Source organism: Emydura macquarii, unplaced genomic scaffold (genome assembly GCF_026122565.2).
Source record: "Emydura macquarii macquarii isolate MOO-44397 ecotype Brisbane River unplaced genomic scaffold, CSIRO-AGI_Emac_v2 contig_71, whole genome shotgun sequence".
Taxonomy (NCBI): domain Eukaryota; kingdom Metazoa; phylum Chordata; order Testudines; family Chelidae; genus Emydura; species Emydura macquarii.
This window is the reverse complement of record NW_027130208.1, coordinates 12,728,276-12,747,827: the sequence shown is the minus strand read 5'-3', so window position 1 is coordinate 12,747,827 and position 19,552 is coordinate 12,728,276. Positions and strand designations below refer to the sequence as shown.

General features: G+C 38.6%; 1 protein-coding gene across 1 annotated transcript in view; it reads right to left on the bottom strand.

Annotated features, from left to right (window-relative positions):
• CNTN4 (contactin 4) overlaps positions 1-19,552 on the bottom strand; it is a 353,853-nt gene that overhangs the window by 191,987 nt on the left and 142,314 nt on the right. Inside the window, exon 5 of the mRNA XM_067542713.1 lies at positions 8,815-8,910. Within this exon, the coding sequence (XP_067398814.1) occupies positions 8,815-8,910 (96 nt within the window). The remainder of the gene's footprint in view (positions 1-8,814; positions 8,911-19,552) is intronic.

Genomic DNA, 19,552 nt, shown 5'->3' with positions numbered 1-19,552 from the left:
AATGACTATTTGTGTAGTAGGTAACCCAGCACTCAGCAACAACATAAATCTGGTAAATGTGACAGTTAAATGTCCCAATTTCCATAAATGCAAAGAATAAAGTACCAGTGTATTAGCACTGATTTGACATGAATTAGTGAAAAGATATTAAATATGGAGATTTGTACTGGAATTCATTTAAAGGGAAATAATTCCTGAAATATTTCCAAAGTGGTGTCATCCCCTATAGAGTGTACACATCTTCAGATGGTATTGATCTAACAGTACTTTGAAAATGTAAACCACTGTGAGTATTATTTTTGCTACATCCAAATTATAGGCCTGTATGACATACTGTACCTCAAAATAGCATCCTGTAACCCTCATATTCATCATTTATATATGGCTGTGCTATTTCATACAAAGCATGCCATGTAAGATACCATATGAAGGGTCATGATTTGCTGAAACTCATTGTTCTGTCAAAATATGTATAACATTAGTATGTATGAAGTTATGTGATTTTGCAATATGGTTGTTTTTGAAATACATTGTGAGTTTGGGAGACCCTGGCTCTCCAGTGACAATAAAGGAGCGTTAAGCGACCATCACAAGCCATTGACCAGCAGGGGAATTGTAAACAAGAGATTTATAATTCTGTAACAGACAATTGCGCAGGCACCACACAACAAGGATTGCTCAGCTCTGTGACTCAGCAAGGTCCATCAGGACATGCCTGGGCCAATATCTTCCCTGAGACATAAACTGAGTGTATAAAATAAGGGACAGTGGCATCATGAGTCCACCTCTCTCCTCCCCCACCTATGTTGAAGGCAACAAGACAAAGACTTTGAACTGAGCAGGTTGGTCCCAGGCTGAAAAGGATGTTCAGCCTGTAGATTCAGAACTGTAACCTACCTGCAACATCCAGTGGGATGAGAAAAGCTGTTTGAGTCAAATCTTGCTAAGTCGCAAAGCTTAGGATTTAGGCTGCAATTTTATTTTTATTTCTTAGTTAACTAACTCTGACCTTTATGCCTACCACTTATAAGCACTTAAAATCTTTCTTTCTATAATTAATACACTTACTTTAATGTTTTAACTTTTACCAGTAAGTTTGTCTAAAGTGCTTGGGGTATCTGCTCCAATTACAAAGGCTGGTGCATGTCCATTATCCTTTGATGAAGTAGTGAACTAATTAATGAGCTTGCATTATTCAAGAGAAGGTCTTGAGCAGTGTAAGATGATACACTTTTGGGGTGCAAGACTGGGAGCTGGGGGGATTAGTTTCCCTGTGTATGGTTCATGAGTGGCTTAGGGAGCATTCATGCAGTTAGCTGGTATGTCTCTGTACATTGGTGGCTGAGTGATAACAGCACTTGGAGGGGTGGGCTGCTTATCACTAGCACAACCTAGTGAGATACAGCCCAGCCTGAAGAGTTAAGGGGTCAAAGTGGCCCCAGAGTTCCAGGTTATACCCTGGGGATCCCATCACAGCTTGATCGTGAGAAACGCTGAGCACCCACAACTTGCCTCCTCAAGAAAGCCACCCAAACTTTTTGAGGTCCTTCACATTTCTTAAAACTGCCATTTGTGTCTAATGCACTTAGTAAGAGATTCTAGGATTTATTGTTATTGACTAGTTAATTTTATGGTATCACACACAGGCTGCAATCAGGACCTAATTTTGTTAGGTGCTGTGAAAACAGAGGTAGACATAGTCTTTTGCTTTAAGTGTTTACAATGTAAGAAGATTGAAGTTGTTGCTGCACCTGCTCATTCTGGTCTTTCCTCTACAGTGTATTCAACACTGTGATACTCCTCCAAAGAATGGAAGTTACTGGCTGCACTGCCATTGTTAATGTCCATCTTGATAGAGGACTTTTTCAGCAATAACCAGGTGGACCTAGGTGTGGTGGTATGAATGAAGGAATTATTCCTCTGCAGCATGGGGCACAGGTCACTTGCTGGTGGATTCTCTGTACCTTTTAAACCATGATCTGAAGACTTCAGTAACTCCGTCATAGGTTAGGGGTCTATTACAGGAGTGGGTGGGTGAGGTTCTGTGCCTGCGTTGTGCAGGAGGTCAGACTATATGATCATAATGGTGTCTTCTGACCTTTAAATCTATGAGTCTATTAGAAATTGACTTTTTAATGACGAGAAAACTGAGAAGCATTGGGAAGAAATGCATGAATGTGATGGAATAAATGATTAAGGAACAAAGATGATGACTTGGGTAGCTTTTTATTATTCTTAGTTTTACTACTTCCCTATTTTATACTTGCTTAATATGTATGAGTGAATAAATGGGAAAGGGAAAAAAGTGAACTTCTAAAAGACAGGATCCTGTAAATAGGGCAAGCCAGCCTTCTTGAGCCTATCTATCTAATTTTTCAAGAGCTGAACGTCTGACAGTGGCAAATGTTTGACTTACATCCATTCCTGCCTTTATTCCTCAGCTCCAAATAGATGTCTATTTCCAAATTTCTAGTGCTCAGCCAGCATTTCATCAATTCAGCATGTTGCATCATTATGCTCCTTAACAAAATGTAACACTATGATGCACTGACCTGACAAAATGCTGACTCCCTGCTGAAAATGTATCCTAAGAAATACACATTTCTTTTTCAGTTGGAGAAAAATAAAGGCTAGATTCATACAGTGAATTTCCAGCTGGTATTAAAATAAGAATTGCTGTGATGCATCTTGCATTGGAAAGTCCAAATTATTATGCATGAACTGTATTTGGTCCACTTTATGAAGCTGAAAATACTTGTTAATCATTTGTCTCATTTTAGGATAAATTACTGTTAGCATTTTAATAGAAGAACACTGATTTTTTTTTTTAGCATCTATAAGGTAGTAAATGGCTCAAAACTCAACTAGAATATGAAATCCAACATAATTTTGCCCTTAGCTGCCATCCCTTTAAAAAACAGTTATGTCCCAAAGTTCTGTTTACATACATATAACGAACTACAACTGAGAGGAATGAGGGTGGGAGAGGGAAGCAAAGAAGTAGAAATATATATTTTTTTAAAAAAATGTTATGAACCATCCATAGTTTTTCCTAATGATAAAACAAAGGAAAAAAACCTGTCCTGCTGCCATACACCTACTGCTTTCATCCTGCCTGATCTCCCAAGCTAAGGAGGGTTGGGTTGGGCTGGGTCAATATGTAGCTGACTTAGTTATCTCCAAGGAATAGCTAAGTGATGAGGATGTGCTAGTGGTAATGATTCACTAGGTGGTGCTATTCCCTGAGTCACCACATTAAGAGCCACTGTGCTCTTTTGTACAATATGTAAAACCACTGTCCTCAATAGAATTGGTTGGGATTTTTTGAACAAAACATTTTTTTCCCGTCATAAAATGCCAATTCATCAAAACCAACATTTTTGGAGAGACACACACCTCAGAAGAGCCAAGAGGCCAGTGATAAAGGCACCCACCTGGGATGTAGGAAGCCTGGGTTCAACTCCCTATTCTGAATGGAACAAAAGAGGCACTTGAACCTGGATCTCCCATATCCCAGGTGAGTGCCCTAACTATTGCATTATTGGCTATTCTGGGGTGTGTCTATCTCTCTTGTGGGTTTTTTGTTTTGTTTGTTTGGGGCTTTTTTAGAAAAAATTCAAAATGCCTCAACTTTGATGTGGAAGGAAAACAAATGCTGATACCTCAACATTTTTCATGAAACAGATTTCTTGTTTTCTGGCCAGCCCTAGTCTTTAGCAAGTAAATAAAGGTCCCATGGCAGATTTCTTGTTTTCTGGCCAGCCCTAGTCCTTAGCAAGTAATTAAAGGTCCCATGGCAGGTAATTGTATTTTCTCAGTCTAAATTCCTCTTTTGTTTTCAATTACATACAGTATTCTTCACTTCTAGCCTAAAATGGTTGTTTGTTGTTGTAGTAAAGCATTAAACAGTTTCTGTGTAACATCCCAGAGATGGCTGCACAACAAAGTTAGATGAAGTGATCACTACAGTTTTAGTTTGTAAACACGACTTTGGGATCCCTTGGGATGGAAGCTGCTATAGTTTTTTCACCAGTAAAATGCTATAATTTCCCTAGAAAGAGTACACCTGCCAGCTACATCAGCTATTCTCATGCCCACCTCCATCTTCCCACAGTTGGAAAAGAAGACATCTGCAGTAATTGTGCAGTAATCATTTGGCAAATGCTTTCTAATGTACATTGTGAGCAAGCTAGTTGGCTAACTAAAGGGTAGCCCATGTAATTGGGTAACAACCACTCTATTTTTGGAGCCTAAAAATTCCACCATTCCTTCAGACTATTTCCTCTGCAGGGTGAATTATATTCAATACAAATTAAGTCGTGGGTTTTTGTTTTTAAAGACATTTTGTTCAAGCAGGGCGAGTGAGATTATCGGGATCCAGGTCAGAAATAGACTGGAACTACTTTGCCTTTCATAAAATTTCTCCCTATTGCAAATGGTTTAGAACATCAACTTGTATAGACTAGCACAGCCCAACTGACTACAATGCAGTTGTGCCAATTTACACTAACTGTGGATCTAATAATAATACCCTCCAACTTCTGCCTTGCTGGACACTAGGAATGTGCTTATCTCACAGACACCACAACATGCCTTTCCTTACATGCTGTATATGTTCACATGAGAGTAATGGGAAATAACTTTATCACCTCTTTAGAGTGTCACTGTCATCATTGAATACATTTACATTAAAATGTCTTTCTGAGTCACTTGCACACAAAAACCAATCTGACAGTTCAATCTGCATCTCAGCCATTTTATCTGCAAAATAGCAAAAAAATTCCTCAAAGCAAAAAAACCTCAGCACATAACCTGTAATTCCCTTCAGTCTCCCATTGCTCATGCTAAATTAATCTATACATTTAATCTTGTAGCAGAGGGGTTTTTGGTATGTAGACCATTCCTCTGTATGGGTGAGGTGGGAATCATCAGGGGCGGTGTAAGAGGAACATGGTTTGATTCTAAGACAGCGGAAATAATTGTTGTGTCAGCTCTTGTTTATAAGTTTCCCCATTACACTGCCCCTAGTGGGAAATGGCAACTCTTTTATTTGGTGGTGATAGTCAGGGTACAGGTGGGTGATAAGCTGTGAGGGCTCATGATGTTAGGAGAGAGCCTGCAATGGGAGAATCGGTTTTATGGTACGGTGTGTATTGGATGTGTGCAGGGAGAACATCACTGATTCTATGGGTGTACATTTTGGTTTAAATGGCACTGATAGCCTGCAATAAACAGTGGGCCAAATTCATCAATGTATTACACCAAGGATGCATTTGGCACCAACTCTTAGCGTTATTTTATGTTACAAATACTAATAAAATTGTCAAGATTTTACATGCACTCATGCATCACTTGAAATACCGGCCACAATTCTGACACTCAGTCCAGTAGCATTTTCAATCAAATTCCAGCCTACAGCAGTTTCCTAGGTAACCAATATATAGCCAGAGAAACTAACTGCACAGAGCACACAGAATGGGGGGAAGGGTGAGGAGAGAAACAAAGGTGTGATGGGGAAATATGGTGCCTTCAGACAGTAATATGCTTTTCTTATTTTTGGTATACAGTGCTTAGACTGCATGATGGTGAACTCATTATAAATGAACAGATAGACACACTTGCATACATACCTCTGGAAACTATATGAAACTATTATATCTTTAAGAAGGCAATTTTAAGCATTAGATAAATGTTTGCTCAGCATTTTTACAAAGCAACAGGTTCAAAGACTGACCAGTTATTGGTATGTTTTTAATAGATGTGTACTTCTTATGAGTATCTCAAGAGATATGTTTAAATCCCATATCTCTAGTCAAAAACAGAGATTTGACTGCAGATTAAGTAGCCACCTCCTGCGAAGTTCAGCACATCTTTGATTTCAGCATGACAATAAACATGATCATAATACTAAAACAGACCAGAAGGGAAAGAACCCCATAATCCCTATCAAAAACAAACAACAAACAAACAACCCCCTCCCCCGAAAGACTCCTCCCAAAAACAGGGATGAATGAGCACCGAGGAGAATAGGGCTAAACAACAATGACCAAAGGATGAGCAAAATGATTTACATCACATTGTCAAGAGCTAAATTCAATGTAAGGGGACTCATCATAGGGGTGGGAGAGGTTGGGGAAATCAAGTCAGGAAACTTGTCACAGGGAGGGAGACACAGATTTAAAAGCTGGGGCGGGGGGGAGAAGAGAAGTGGAAGTAGTTGGTAGTGGGTGGCAAGCGATGGAGGCTTTGTGCACCTGGGGATGAGGATTAGGTAACAGGCTTGTAATATGGGAGTCAGCTCAAGGTACTTTTTACCGAGAAATTCCTACCTGATCCTTCCGTCTCTTATGCTCACTTCTGACCTTTCACACTTCAATCACTGCAACCTCAGGGTCTCTTTCCTTGCAGCATCCTCCAGGAACAGCCCCTCTACCTTAAAATTGCAGGTTTAGTTGCATTTGTGCTGGGCCCCTCTCATCTACTGAAAAGTTGGGTAACCTGGCATGCATTGAGATCTGGGATCTCTATAAAACTGTAGGCACACCAGATCACATGAGCTGATGGGAGCAAACCCTTCTCTTATATGCTAGAGTGCTTGGCAGTTAATAAAGGCAGATGCTCCCCTGGAGCACAGTCCAGCTGCAGGTAGATCCCAAATGTAACCTTTAAGGTAGGAACAAAGTGCCTTAGATGGCAGATGAAACAACCATCTCCCTGTAATGGCTACTTCCACAGAGATTCCAGACATTGTCATTTTGATGGAAATAGTCTAAACTGAGGGAAAGGGACAGTCTCTAAAAAAACAAGCGCAAAAGGTGTCCTACTTATGGAAATTAGGTAGATGGTTGTCCTTGTCACAGCATTTCCCCTTCCCCATACTGGGACAGCATGAAAGTACCTTTGGTGAAGAAAATCTTCAGAGTTCCCCACACGTTAAAATGCAGAACACAGTCATTGGTGCAAAAATATTTATTCTCTCAGTAGGGGTCAGTGGGATTTCTGCCTGGGGTTTATCCTGATTTAAAAAGATTTGAGCACAGCTTACAGACAATATTCTGAATTAAAAGCTCTCTTGATTTGTAAGCAGTAGCTGATCGCACAGGTCATTAAACTATCAGACCCAGGGGCCCTCCAAACAATTTTTTTTTAAATTCTGTTTCTTTCGAGTGGCAGTCTAGCTAGAGACTCTGAAGCCCAGGGGCCAAAGGAGGCTGGCAGACTTAAAAAGCTTTCCTGCAGCTGGTGAAAAGCAAATGGGCTCAGTAAGTACTTGCCTCATTGTGTCTGATCAGTAAAAGCATCACAGTGGCAAATGGTTTACTAGGCAATTCTTAGCTGATGAGTGAGGACTCAAATGGCAGGTAGATTTAAAAACATGATTACAATTAAAAAGAGAGAGAAATTACCTGAAAAGTTATATGTGGATTACTGGAAATACCATCTCTGCTGGATATCTAGCCAAAATGGATGGTTATCGATCATAGTGATTAGTCACAATGCACTGAAGTTGTATGACACACTTCATTGACTGTTGGGTACATAATGCATTGCCAGCAATCAAGTCCAAATCAATCAATTGATATAACAGACAGCTAACTAACTATCTTTCCAATGCTTGATTTGTGAAAATTGCAACACAGAAACACAAAGGTTTAAACAGCAAGCCAACCAAGCTGGTTTTGGTACCACTCATTACACATCTACATGGGATATAAAGAGATCTTTATACAATTTTAGTTGAAAATGATTGCTTTGATTTTTCTAAACTTTTTTTTTTTTTTTTACCATTCCCCTTTAAAGTGATGTTGTAGTAAAATAATTGCTATAGTCTTCAATTTATAAAATCCTTTTGGAAACTTGATTTTTTGGGACCATCTACCAATTTCATCCTTTACCACTGAGAAAACACTGAGTTTTTATTGAAACTTCCCTGTTAACTTGTCTGAACACCAGCATCAATGATACTGACTCACATCAGGGACTAGGATTTGATAGATATCACACATTGTCAGAAGAGAACAAATCATTTTAGGCCATGCACACACAGAGGTTCTTGTAGTGTGTTCTCTTTCATTTCCCTTTTAAAGACTGTTAACTATTTCTTTACAAAAGAAATATATTTAGAATCTAGAGGACGTTATGTACCATCTTTTAAGATAATTCATATTTGGAAGTTACACTAACTTGATAACATCCTTTCCTTTCTCCCCACATTATTTAAAGTATTAGGACCACATAATGCAGGGCCATATTTAGCCCTGGAATAAGTGCATGCAAATCTCATTGACTTCAGCAGGACTTGCAACATAGGGCTAAATTTGGTGTACAGGATATAAGTTCTCTTGCACTGAAATTTATCAATATGAATAAAATGACAAGGCAATGGAAAGAGGCTCAACATGTGATCCACCCTCTTTTTACATGGTGACCCGCTGAAAAGTTGCAGAAGACCAAACATGTAGAGCATAAATAGATGGGTTTCTATGGGCTCCATGTAATCTAGATTCATCTCCTCCACTTTAGCACACACCAGCATTTGCATTGGTTTCTTCTCCTCCATACATGCATTTAGGTGATACAAATTAGTGTTTTGTCTGGGTTTATCATACCAAGTTCCCTGATGATTTACCAAGATGTCTGTATGCCCAGCAAGAACCATGCAAGATGGATCATTCACTCAATCCAACACTTTATCCTTCTTCTTCCCTGGATGGAAACTTTAAGAACTCTTTGAAACCCTATTCTGGAACAAGAGACTGAGAAACTTGCAAACTGCCATTGAATATTGGAAATAGTATTATTAATATGATTTACCTCCAGAATGTGGTGGTGGTCCACACAGCAATACCATTCCCTGACCCTGTCGGACTGACACTGTACTTCTTCTTCTTGTTTTGAAGTTTTCAAGATCTGTTAACAAGAAAGAGTGCATGAAATGGCATTAGTCTTCTCTTCTGGAAGTACTGCAATGTTAGGGCTGTGTATTTTATTTTCTGAGGGAAATACAAAATGAATATCAGTTTGAAAAAGATATTTGCAGAAGTCTGCTTCTAAGACACAGGCAGAAGAGGCTGTTGCTCGGGGAAGCAAAAGGTTCAAAAAATGTTTGGGTGATTGTGGACTGATAGAGGTGGACATTAACCTAGGGCAGAAAAAACCCTTACAAATAACACTGACAATGTATTATGTTTGTGCAGTTAATGTTATAACACATTATGAAATAAATTATTGCCCTAAATTGCTATTTATCCTCAGTTATTTTATAATCCATGTCTGTTTCCCCACAGATTATCATTCTCTCTCTTTTGGATGAGTCTCGTTATCGATGTCCCATGCAACCCACATGTGGAGGCAAATTTGCAATTCGGAACACGGCAGGATTCCCCATAGAGAAGCTCCCTGCTAATACTGACATTAATCTACCAACATATGTTAGCAGCACAGTGCTTTATTGCACTAAATTCCTCACTCCATTTCTCTCCCATACCTTCCCTGAGGTATTAGGCACTGTGAAAATGGGCCCCCTCTCTCCCTGTCTTGCACAGTGAGTTTGAGAAACTTACTATTAATTGTTGGGGTTACAATTTTTGACCCAACTACCAAGCACCAAGTATTGATCAGCAGCATCAGCTGCCATGGGAATTCTGTGCAAGAGCTCTAGCATACTGAGTCACCTCAATAGCCTTTTTATCTTATATAGTGGCTTGCTTTTAAATTTCCATTCTGTTTTTTCTTTCAATGCACCTGAGCCATTGTTTGTCGATCTCAAAATTGCTGTTTGGTGCAGCAGAAAAACACAGAAAATACACAGGAGATAAATGAACAGCAGGAATGTCATTATACTGCTAGAAAGTGAAAAAAAAAATTAGACTTATTTTTTATCTCCCATCAATCTTTTTGCTACTGAAGAGTTAACACAGGTTCATAGGTAGTGCTCTTAGCTATTAAGAAGACTCCATTTTTCATTTTAACCATAGCGCTATTCAGGTATTAATCTCACAGTAGCATCTTAGATTTGGAACCTGCAAAGCACCCATGCACGCACACAGCTTTACTCTCCTGACTAAAGCTATGCAATGTGCAGAGTGTTTACAGAATCGGGGCCTCGCTCCCTCTTTCTCTTTGTGCGGAATGCTCTGCCCAATCTCTGTCGCTTTGAACTTGTAAAAACATGAAAGTCTTTTTGGGGATGAGGCAGAGGTTTAATATTATTTGTACTATGGTAGCGCCTAGGAGCTCAGTCCTAGCCCAGGCCTGCATTGCACTAGGTGCTGTATGAACTGCAGGAAAAGTCCGTGCACCAAAGGGCTTACAATCTAAGTAAAAATAGTGATTAGAATGCAAATAAGGGGCACCGATTATTTATAAGGTTCATACACATTTTAGCACAGTTCTGCTGTGTCTTTATGCTATACATTTTACTACTTTAAAAAAAAAATCTCATTATTATATAAGCTTTTTCTACTTGTAATTTTTTAAATGAATGAATAATATTTCACAATATTCGTGAAGGGAGATCAAGGAAACTTGTACACTGCTTCGAATGAATTATGAAAATTAAAACAGTTCAAAATATCAATATGTCTCAGCTTCTTTTGGAGTCAATAGATGATAAACAAATTGAGGCCACTCATCAGTTGGCTAAGCCCTTTACATGATCAGATCCTTAGGGAAGATCAAAGTCACACATCGGTCTCAAAGCTACAATCCAAATTAAATAACGTGTCATAATAATTTGGGCCCCGATTCTGCATTGCATCAACTAGTGTGGGCCATTGTGACAGAACTCCACATGGAGGCAGAGGTTGATACTTGCAGACCCTGATTAAAGATTGGGAACATATGTAGCAAAAACAATGCAAAATACAAAACAACGCATAAATAAGAAAGAAAAAAGAGAGAGTGTGATATTCCTTGTCCAGAAAAGTTACTGAATATTGAGAATCAAGCAACAGATAGTTGTGGGTGGAGAGAATTTCCTTGCCTTCATACACCATTACTTTGATTGTAGCCTAGGGAAAAAACAATGGTGATGTCTTTTCAAGCAGGCAAAAATATACCTTTAGAATTAATAATATAAAAAAGGGCAAGCAATGCTTTTTTATGGTCCAGTCCTGCCTTCCTCATCCTCCCTAAAACTTCCACTGACTTAAAGGGAACTATGATTGTGCAAGAAATGTATGACTGAACTTCAAACGATGGTAACATAAGGACTAATAACCTGAAACCAAAATAGCAGGAAAATAAATTAAACATTAGGATTCTTTTTAACAGTAGAGCCAGTCTGACAGTGGAATAATCTGTGAAGGGAGGTGTGCATAAATAATAACAGCAGCACTAGAGCTGTTCAAAACACAATCAAGAGATTGTTGCAGGGTAATCCTGCCCCAGAGATGTAAACTGCTGCTTTAATCATGTGCGGTAGTCACTGATTGTTGATTTCCACTAGGGCTACTCATGTGGTAAGGGCTATTCCCTAGAGCAGGGGGACTTACTAGATGACTCAGGAGATCTTTTTTCAGTTAGTTCAGATGTGAGTCCATTAATCCACACAGATATCTTTGCTCAGGTATAAAATTTCACCATCATCACTTCTCTTCAATTTAACAAGTACAGTTTTAACAATGGTGTCAGATTAATAAGATTGGTGAAAAAAGCAGCAAATAAATGCAGGTAATTGTTTTTCACATTGCATTCACAAACAAAAAGAGGGGATTCTAGATAGAACTAAAGTTTGTTATTGTGTTGCCAATTGTAGCTATTATATCACAAATCTTTTAATATATGATTACACGCCTCTTCATGAGTGAAGTCATTATGTGATTATCTCATTTTTATTTTATTTTAAAGTAAGTTTCTAGTCTTTGTGGTTGTGGAGAAAAGCTTGAAAACATGCAGCAAGGGCACATCAGAGGCTCAGAAACCATAAGGCAAATAAAAAGAAACCCTTTGAAAAAAATCTCATGATTTTTAAAGCCAACATCAGCATTTTTTTTGGAAGGCTTCAGCATTTGAAGTTACCGATACTGTACAGCCAGGGGCTAGCTCTGACTCATGTTGATGAAAACTTCATCACTGAAATAGTCCCATTGAGGCCAATAGGACCATTTGCATGAGTAATGGTCACCAACATGCATAAGGGTTACACAATCGGACCTTTAATAAGCGAAAACTGTGTGTGTGTGTGTGTGTGTATAATATATATATAATGATGCTACTACAACCACTATTATCATCAATTAATACCATTATCTGGCAAATCCAAAGTTAAAACTGAACAAATGAAAGCATTTGGAGAAAAAAATTATTATTATTATTGATGCCAAATAAAAATTCAAAGGAAAAGGCATCATGGTGCCACTCATCAGGGGAGATAGATGGACATATTTTAAATACAAACAACAAGTAAAAAAAAATTTAAAGTATAATAACGTCAAAGTTTTAAACACATGTAGTAATAGACTTTTGAAGCCGTGACTCAGCTGTTCAATTACTCCTCGCTCATAGATTGAAGTATTTAATTTTGCATTATATAATAAAGGCACAGTACAGACTGTACATAATACAGTTTTCAGGCCTCGATCCTGCAAACACTTATGTGGGTGTTTAATTTTAAAACTGCAAATAATCTTATTGGCTTCAAAGGGAGAATTTCCTTTATATTCTGAGTTATTGCTCTTGTGGATTTTGCTCTTAAAGATGGTTAGAAAAAGTTCTCAGACAATTTGTCATGACTCCAGTAACTCTAGTTCTTTCTGCATGGAGAGAAAGTACACAACATAATGGTAAGTTTAAACCCAGAGTTGGTCTTCTAACTTCTTTGTGGGTGTAAGAAAATCACTCAGAGGACACCAATTTGTTGGCAAAACAGCCAGTAATCTATTTATGACAAGAAAACAGTTATAACCAGGGAAAAAAATGTCCCCACTTGAGTGAGCTGCAGAGAAATGACAGAATAATGGTCAGAGCTCATTTCCTGGTAAGTTTCAGGAATTATGAATATAGAAGATCATTCATCACTTACGTGCACATTGCAAATTACTGAATTTTGTAAATTAGGCCTGAGTCCTGCAAATGCATTACTCAGCCTTATACTTTGAATAACGGCCTGATTGTGAACCTGTTACTCACACGAGTAGTCCAATTGGATTCAGTTGTGAGTAACTGTTCACCAATGTGTGTCAGAAGGATTTTCGATCTAGTCCTAAGTGAACAAACGTGATTAAAACATTTTTTAAAGGCTAATGCGTCACAAAACATATTTCATTCCTTTACTTTGAAGTGCTTAGTTTTGTTTTATTTATACAGCTCCATAGTGTACAAATCAATTTACTGTAGTATATATTATCTTGCTATTACATCTGTTGTGAGAAGTCAGGAGAAATTATGGCTTTTAATTGTTTATAAAAATATATGGATTAGAGAAGTGCCAATTAAAGAGGTTCTGCTGTAATCTTAGACGCTGTGCAAAGTGGGTCAGAAGAATGTTGCCCAGAAACTTGTACGTTCCATTTCAGAATTAAATTCTGCACAGTTGAACACACATAGAAGCAAGGCCACTTGCCACACAAAAGTTAAAAGCACTTGCTGAAAATCTCCCCAGAAGCAGCTTTATTGCATAAGTGGCACTCATACATTTTATTACTTTGATTTATGCTATCCTCAATCAAAGGCAACACACCTTTCTAGTGGCTCTCCATCCCTGCATGAAGAGTAGGTAGGAAACTGTTCTCTGTACATTCTACCATAAAGATCAATGGGATGGCATCAGAGAAGAAACAAAAATAACCCTTTGCAACCTCAGTTTTCTGTGAATTACAGTGCAAATGGCGCAGTTATGTATGCCTCCCCTTGTGACTATCACTCCTAGCTTGTCACGTATTCACTCCACTGGGCTTGCCCATAAATTCATAGAATCTAGATAACATAAGGGAGATTTTCTTTTTCTTTTAGTTAATTAAAAAATAATTACGTAACCTTACAAGAGCTCTTGCTACAGTACTCTGACTTTCTACAGCTTGTGCTTGGTAAGCTAGAAGAGCCCTTTAAAATCATGAGATTCAGAATATGCACTTTTGTTAGCCAATTTTTAATTAGTTAGAAAATTTAAGCTTCACTCTGAGATTACGTGCTGAAAATTTGAGGCAATTATGCTATGATTTCCATACAAAAATAGAGGGTGAAGTCCCGCATCAAGAGCAAAACAGATCCTCTGCTTAACTATGGAGTCGCAATGGCTCTGCCACAATGCATAAGAACATAAGAATGGCCATAACAGATCAGACCAATAGTCCATCTAACCCAGTATTTTATCATCCAACAGTAGCCAGTGCCAGATGCTTCAGAGGGAATGACCAGAATAGGGCAATTTTCAAGAAATCCATCCCTTATTATCCTGTCCCAGCTTCTGGCAGTCAGAGGTTTAGGGATGCCCAGAGCAGGACTGTGTGTCCTTCACCATCTTGGCTAATATTCACTTATGACCCTATCTCCATGAACTTTTCTCATTCTTTTTTGAACCCAGTTATGCTTCTGGCCTTCAAAGCATCCCCTGGCAATCAGTTCCACAGGTTGACAGGGCATTGTGTGAAGAAGTACTTCTATATGTTTGCTTTAAACCTGCTGTCTATTCATTTAATTGGGTGACCCTTGGTTCTAACATTACATAAAGGGGGTAAATAACACTTTCCTATTCATTTTCTCCACATGATTCATGATTTTATACACATCAGTCATATCCCCCTTTTGTTGTCTCTTCTCAGAGCTGAACAGTCCAAGTCCCTTTAATCTCTTTTCATATGGAAACTGTTCCATACCCCATAATTATTTTTATTGAAATTTTCTGTACCGTTTCCAATTTGAATATATCTTTTTTGAGGCAACCAGAACTGCACCCAGTATTCAAGGTGTGGGCATACCAGGGATTTATATAATGGCATTATGACATTATTACTATTTGTCTCTTTTCAAATGGTTCATATCATTCTGTTAGCTTTTTCTACCACTGCTGCACACTGAGTGGATATTTTCAGAGAACTATCCACAATGACTCCAAGATCTCCTTCTTGAGTAACAACCAATTTAGACCGTCATTTTGTACGTATAGTTGGGATTATGTTTTCCAATGTGCATTACCTTTCCCTTATCGGCACTGAATTTCATCTTGTTGTCCAATCACCCAGTTTTGTGAGATCCCTTTGTAACTCTTTGCAGTCTGCTTTGGACATAACTATATCTTCAGTAATTTTGTATTATCAGCAAACTTTGACACCTCACTGTTGCCTCCATTTCAGATCATTTATGAGTACGTTGAACAGCAAAGGTGCCAGTACAGATCCGTGGAGGAACCTGCTATTTATCACTTTCCATTGTGAAAACTGACCATTTATTACTACCCTTTCCTATCTTTTAGCCAGTTACTGATCAATGAGAGAACCTTATCCCACGACTACTTACTTTGATTAAGAGTCTTTGGTGTGGGACCTTATCAAAGACTTTCTGAAAGTCCAAGTACACTATATATCAACTGGGTCACCCTTGTCCACATACTTGCAAAGAACTCTAAACTTTGACACTTGCAAAGAACTCTAAAAGATTGGTGAGGTATGACTTCCCTTTACAAAAGGTGTGTTGATACTTCCCCAACATATTGTGCTCATCTATATGTCTTATAATTATATTCTTTTGCTATAGTTTTAACCAATTTGACTGTTACTGAAGTTAGGCTTACCAGCCAATAGTCGCCAGGATCAACTCTGAAGCCTTTTAAAAAAAATCGGTATTACATTAGCTCTCCTCCAGTCATCTGGTACAGAGACTGATTTAAGCAATAGGTTACATATCTCAGTTAGTAGTTCAGCAATTTCCTATCTGAGTTCCCCCAGAACTCTTGAGTAAATGCCATCTGGTCCTGGTGACTTATTATGTTTAATTTATAAATTTGTTCCAAAAATTCCTTTATTGACACCTCAATCTGGGACAGTTCCTCAGATTTGCCACCTAAAAAGAATGACTCGGATGTGGGAATCTCCCTCTTATTCTTTGCAGTGAAGATCGATGCAAAGAATTCATTTATCTAGATTTTTATAATCACTCCCATCATCATAGTATCCAAACACCTTGTTTGTTTGTTTATTTGTTTGTTTGTTTTTAAAAAACCCTGGTATTTTTAGACCCTGATGCTGCAAGACACTGAGCACCTTCTGAGAGTGGGAATTCAGGGCACTCTGAACTTCAGGATTTCCCATATCTACCGGATACATTAACAATTGTTGATATTTTAATTTTTCTTTTGGTGGCTGAGATATATTACTTTAATCTTGGCTTGGATTTTATTCCTGTTTTGTTTCTCTTATTGGTCTCAGAGGCCACGAGTGAGTTTATCACTCAGTCTCCATTGACTGGTTGTTAATATGATTAAAAACTTTCAATACAAAAAATTAATTACAACCCTGTTCTTAGATCTCCACTGAGTGAGTTGATAGTATATAGAGGGCACACACGGGCATTTTCTGAATTAGGAGCAAGTGGGATGGAAATGATCCATAGTAGTTTGCCATGCCAAAAAAATGCAAACGGAACTCTATTTATTCTTCTGTCTTGCTCCTTATGTTACTTGTTCAGCCCCCATGGTTTCACTGTTTCATCTTCTCAACCTATTTCTCTCTCTCATACATCCATCCACTCTTGCTGCCCAGGTTCTGTTGTCTAAGACCTGGCTGCACCTTCCTGTTTCTATCTCTTCCCATATCCTTCTCTCTCCTATTGCCAAAATCCCCTTGTAATCTTCCTTTCTGTCTGCCATTGACCTAAGTTCCTCATCTCTCATCCCTTCATCTTTTTCTTCTCCACCATCTTTTTTCTTTCCCTCCTACTACTCCAAACTTTAGATTACTTTCAAATACCCCATTTCTTTTTTTTCCTCTGTCACAGATACTAGCAAGTGCTCCTTGCCTGCCACCTCCTAGAATGCTATGAGGGGAAGCCAAGCCCCTATGCTCTGGATCCCCTGGAGTGTGTTACATTTCTGAAGCCGTTGGCCTCTCTGGCACATTTTCTGGGCATTGACTTCCAGTCGACTACCCCTTCTTGAAAATGAGGCTCTTCAGCCCACCTGCTTGGAACCTCCAGAAGCAGCACTGACACCCGAGATACCCCAGCTGCCTAAACTCACCCCTTTCCCAGATCTCCCAAAGGTGGGAAGATTTTGGTGTACAGTTTAACTCTCTCGGGGATATGCAGCAGTGGTTTAGCAGTCCACACACTCAGAGTGAAGTATGACACTATTGTGTTCTTTTATACTTAAGGATGCAAAGCACAGGAGACTACAGAACATACAAAACAACAAACATCTGACACCACAAATGTCCCTCATTTTCTACCTGATTCTTCTCTTGTGAGTCCTTGGGGAACCATCTGTGTCTGGAAAGGTAGGGTAACACCGCCTCAGGCAGGCTGTTGCATGCTAGTTAGTCTCTCTCCCGGTGTCCCTTATCCAGCTGCTGTGACCTTGCCCTCTCCTGCCCCACGCTTCCTCTTCCTGTCTGGACCCTGTTCCTCTCTATTTCTTTATCTGAAACCCCTCTTGGTCACCTGGCCTCTTTTGTTCACCTCCTGATTATTTGTCACTGCTCCTATCTTCTTCCTCTCCCTCCAGAGGAAGCAGCTAATTTTTTTTCTAAGGATTCAGCTGCTTCTTTGCATAACCCCTGTGCAGTCTAAGTACCATCATTAACCTTAAGTATTTACCTTTGTATCTGTCTGGGATGTACCTGCTAAAGGCCCTGTCAGCAACAGTGGACCCACATTCATATAGGAACTCATAAATGCTTCAGGTTTTCATAGTACAACTTCCAAATATCAGTCAGTGTTCATAAGTTGTACCAACATCACAAATTCATCACATCCCCTTCCTTTGAAACCAACACTGAAGGAAGGGGGCATCAGTTGACTCATCTTTGTACAATGGATCATAGATTTTTCCACTTTTGCACAGCAAGACACACACTCAGAGTACAGCAGCCAGCAGCCCCCTGGCAAAGAAAAGGATTCAGCCAGCAGCCCTCCAGCAAAACAAGATAATCCCTTCTCCTCCTCAGCAAGGAGATTGCCAAATAGAATATGATGCTCAAGTTCTGGTGGCACTTGGATACCAAGTGATAGAAAAGGTTTGGTAATATGGGCTATGAAGACCTACACATATTGTATGGGCTAAGATCAGCTATGTTGACAGAAAAAAGGGATGGGACTAACTTTTTGTAAATATTCTTTATAAAAAGACTTTGGATAATTAACTCTGCTTAAAATGAAAATTCTGAGATACAAGAAATGTTAATGCTCCCAATGTCTTAAACAAATCAACTTCCCAGTGAGAAGAACTCAAATTATGTAAAGTGACTGAGATGAATAAAACATTAAGCGTCATGGAAATATACCGATATGGCTACCAGTGGTGTACTACTATCACAACGCTGTCAGTGATACATCATACAATTATTTGGTCTTCATTTACCATGGGAGTTTTATAACTTAATAGGCTACCAAGCATGACATTGAGAATTAAGCTATATATCATGACCACAAAGGATTACGCGAGTTTTATATAAGAAACAGGTTTCAATCATTATAGGGTGTATGAATTCTTGATTATATTGGTTTCTAAATAATTTTATTTTTTTACATAAATTTAAGAAGTCTTCACATAACAGAAATCAACAACAATGTAGGTGAAATTAAACAAATGTAAATGAGGCTTGCAAACAACTGAACAGAAAAAAATGCTTTATTTGAAGACCTGTGTGGGATAAAAACCATTCAGGCTACAAGAAAAGGTTTATGGATTGAGTCTGATCTCAATTACACTGATCACACAAGTTTAAATCCACAGACTTCATAGTGAGATTACCCTTGATTTACATTAGTTTGAGATCAGAATCAGGACCACAATCTATTTAAAATTTGTAAATTATAGTACCAAGTGGAAGTATATATGAGCAACTCATTGTTCTGTGATGCCCTTGACTACCAGTGGATAGTTACCCTCTTTAGCTCATCTGCCTACAGACCTACCTGGATACATTGTAGTATATGAAAGTAATGTCTCTCCAAGACAGCACCTTCTCCATGTAACTTATTGGTATTACTGGATATTGAGATTCACGGACAATGAAAAATCACTTCCCATATAGTACAACACTTGCACACCCAATAAGGCACTGGTAATGTAATAAGAGATCAACTCAGAGCAGGGAATGTTATGTACTCTTTTATGACAGGTAAGTAGTGGATTGGGAGAACCATATGTAATCAGAAGTCAGTAGACACCCATATTTTTGGAAATACAACCTGTCTCTATGATTTGCCCAAATGTCTTCTTCAATAAGACTATGATGCCACCGAGGTACTTGCCGCTTTGTCACAAAAGGGCATTTTAATATAGCCAAATGCAAAGTTACAGATCTAGAAACAAGGAATGCAAGCCATAATAACAGAATGGGATACTGTATCCTGGAAAGCAGAGAATCTGAAAAGGATTTGGGGGTCAGAGTGGAAA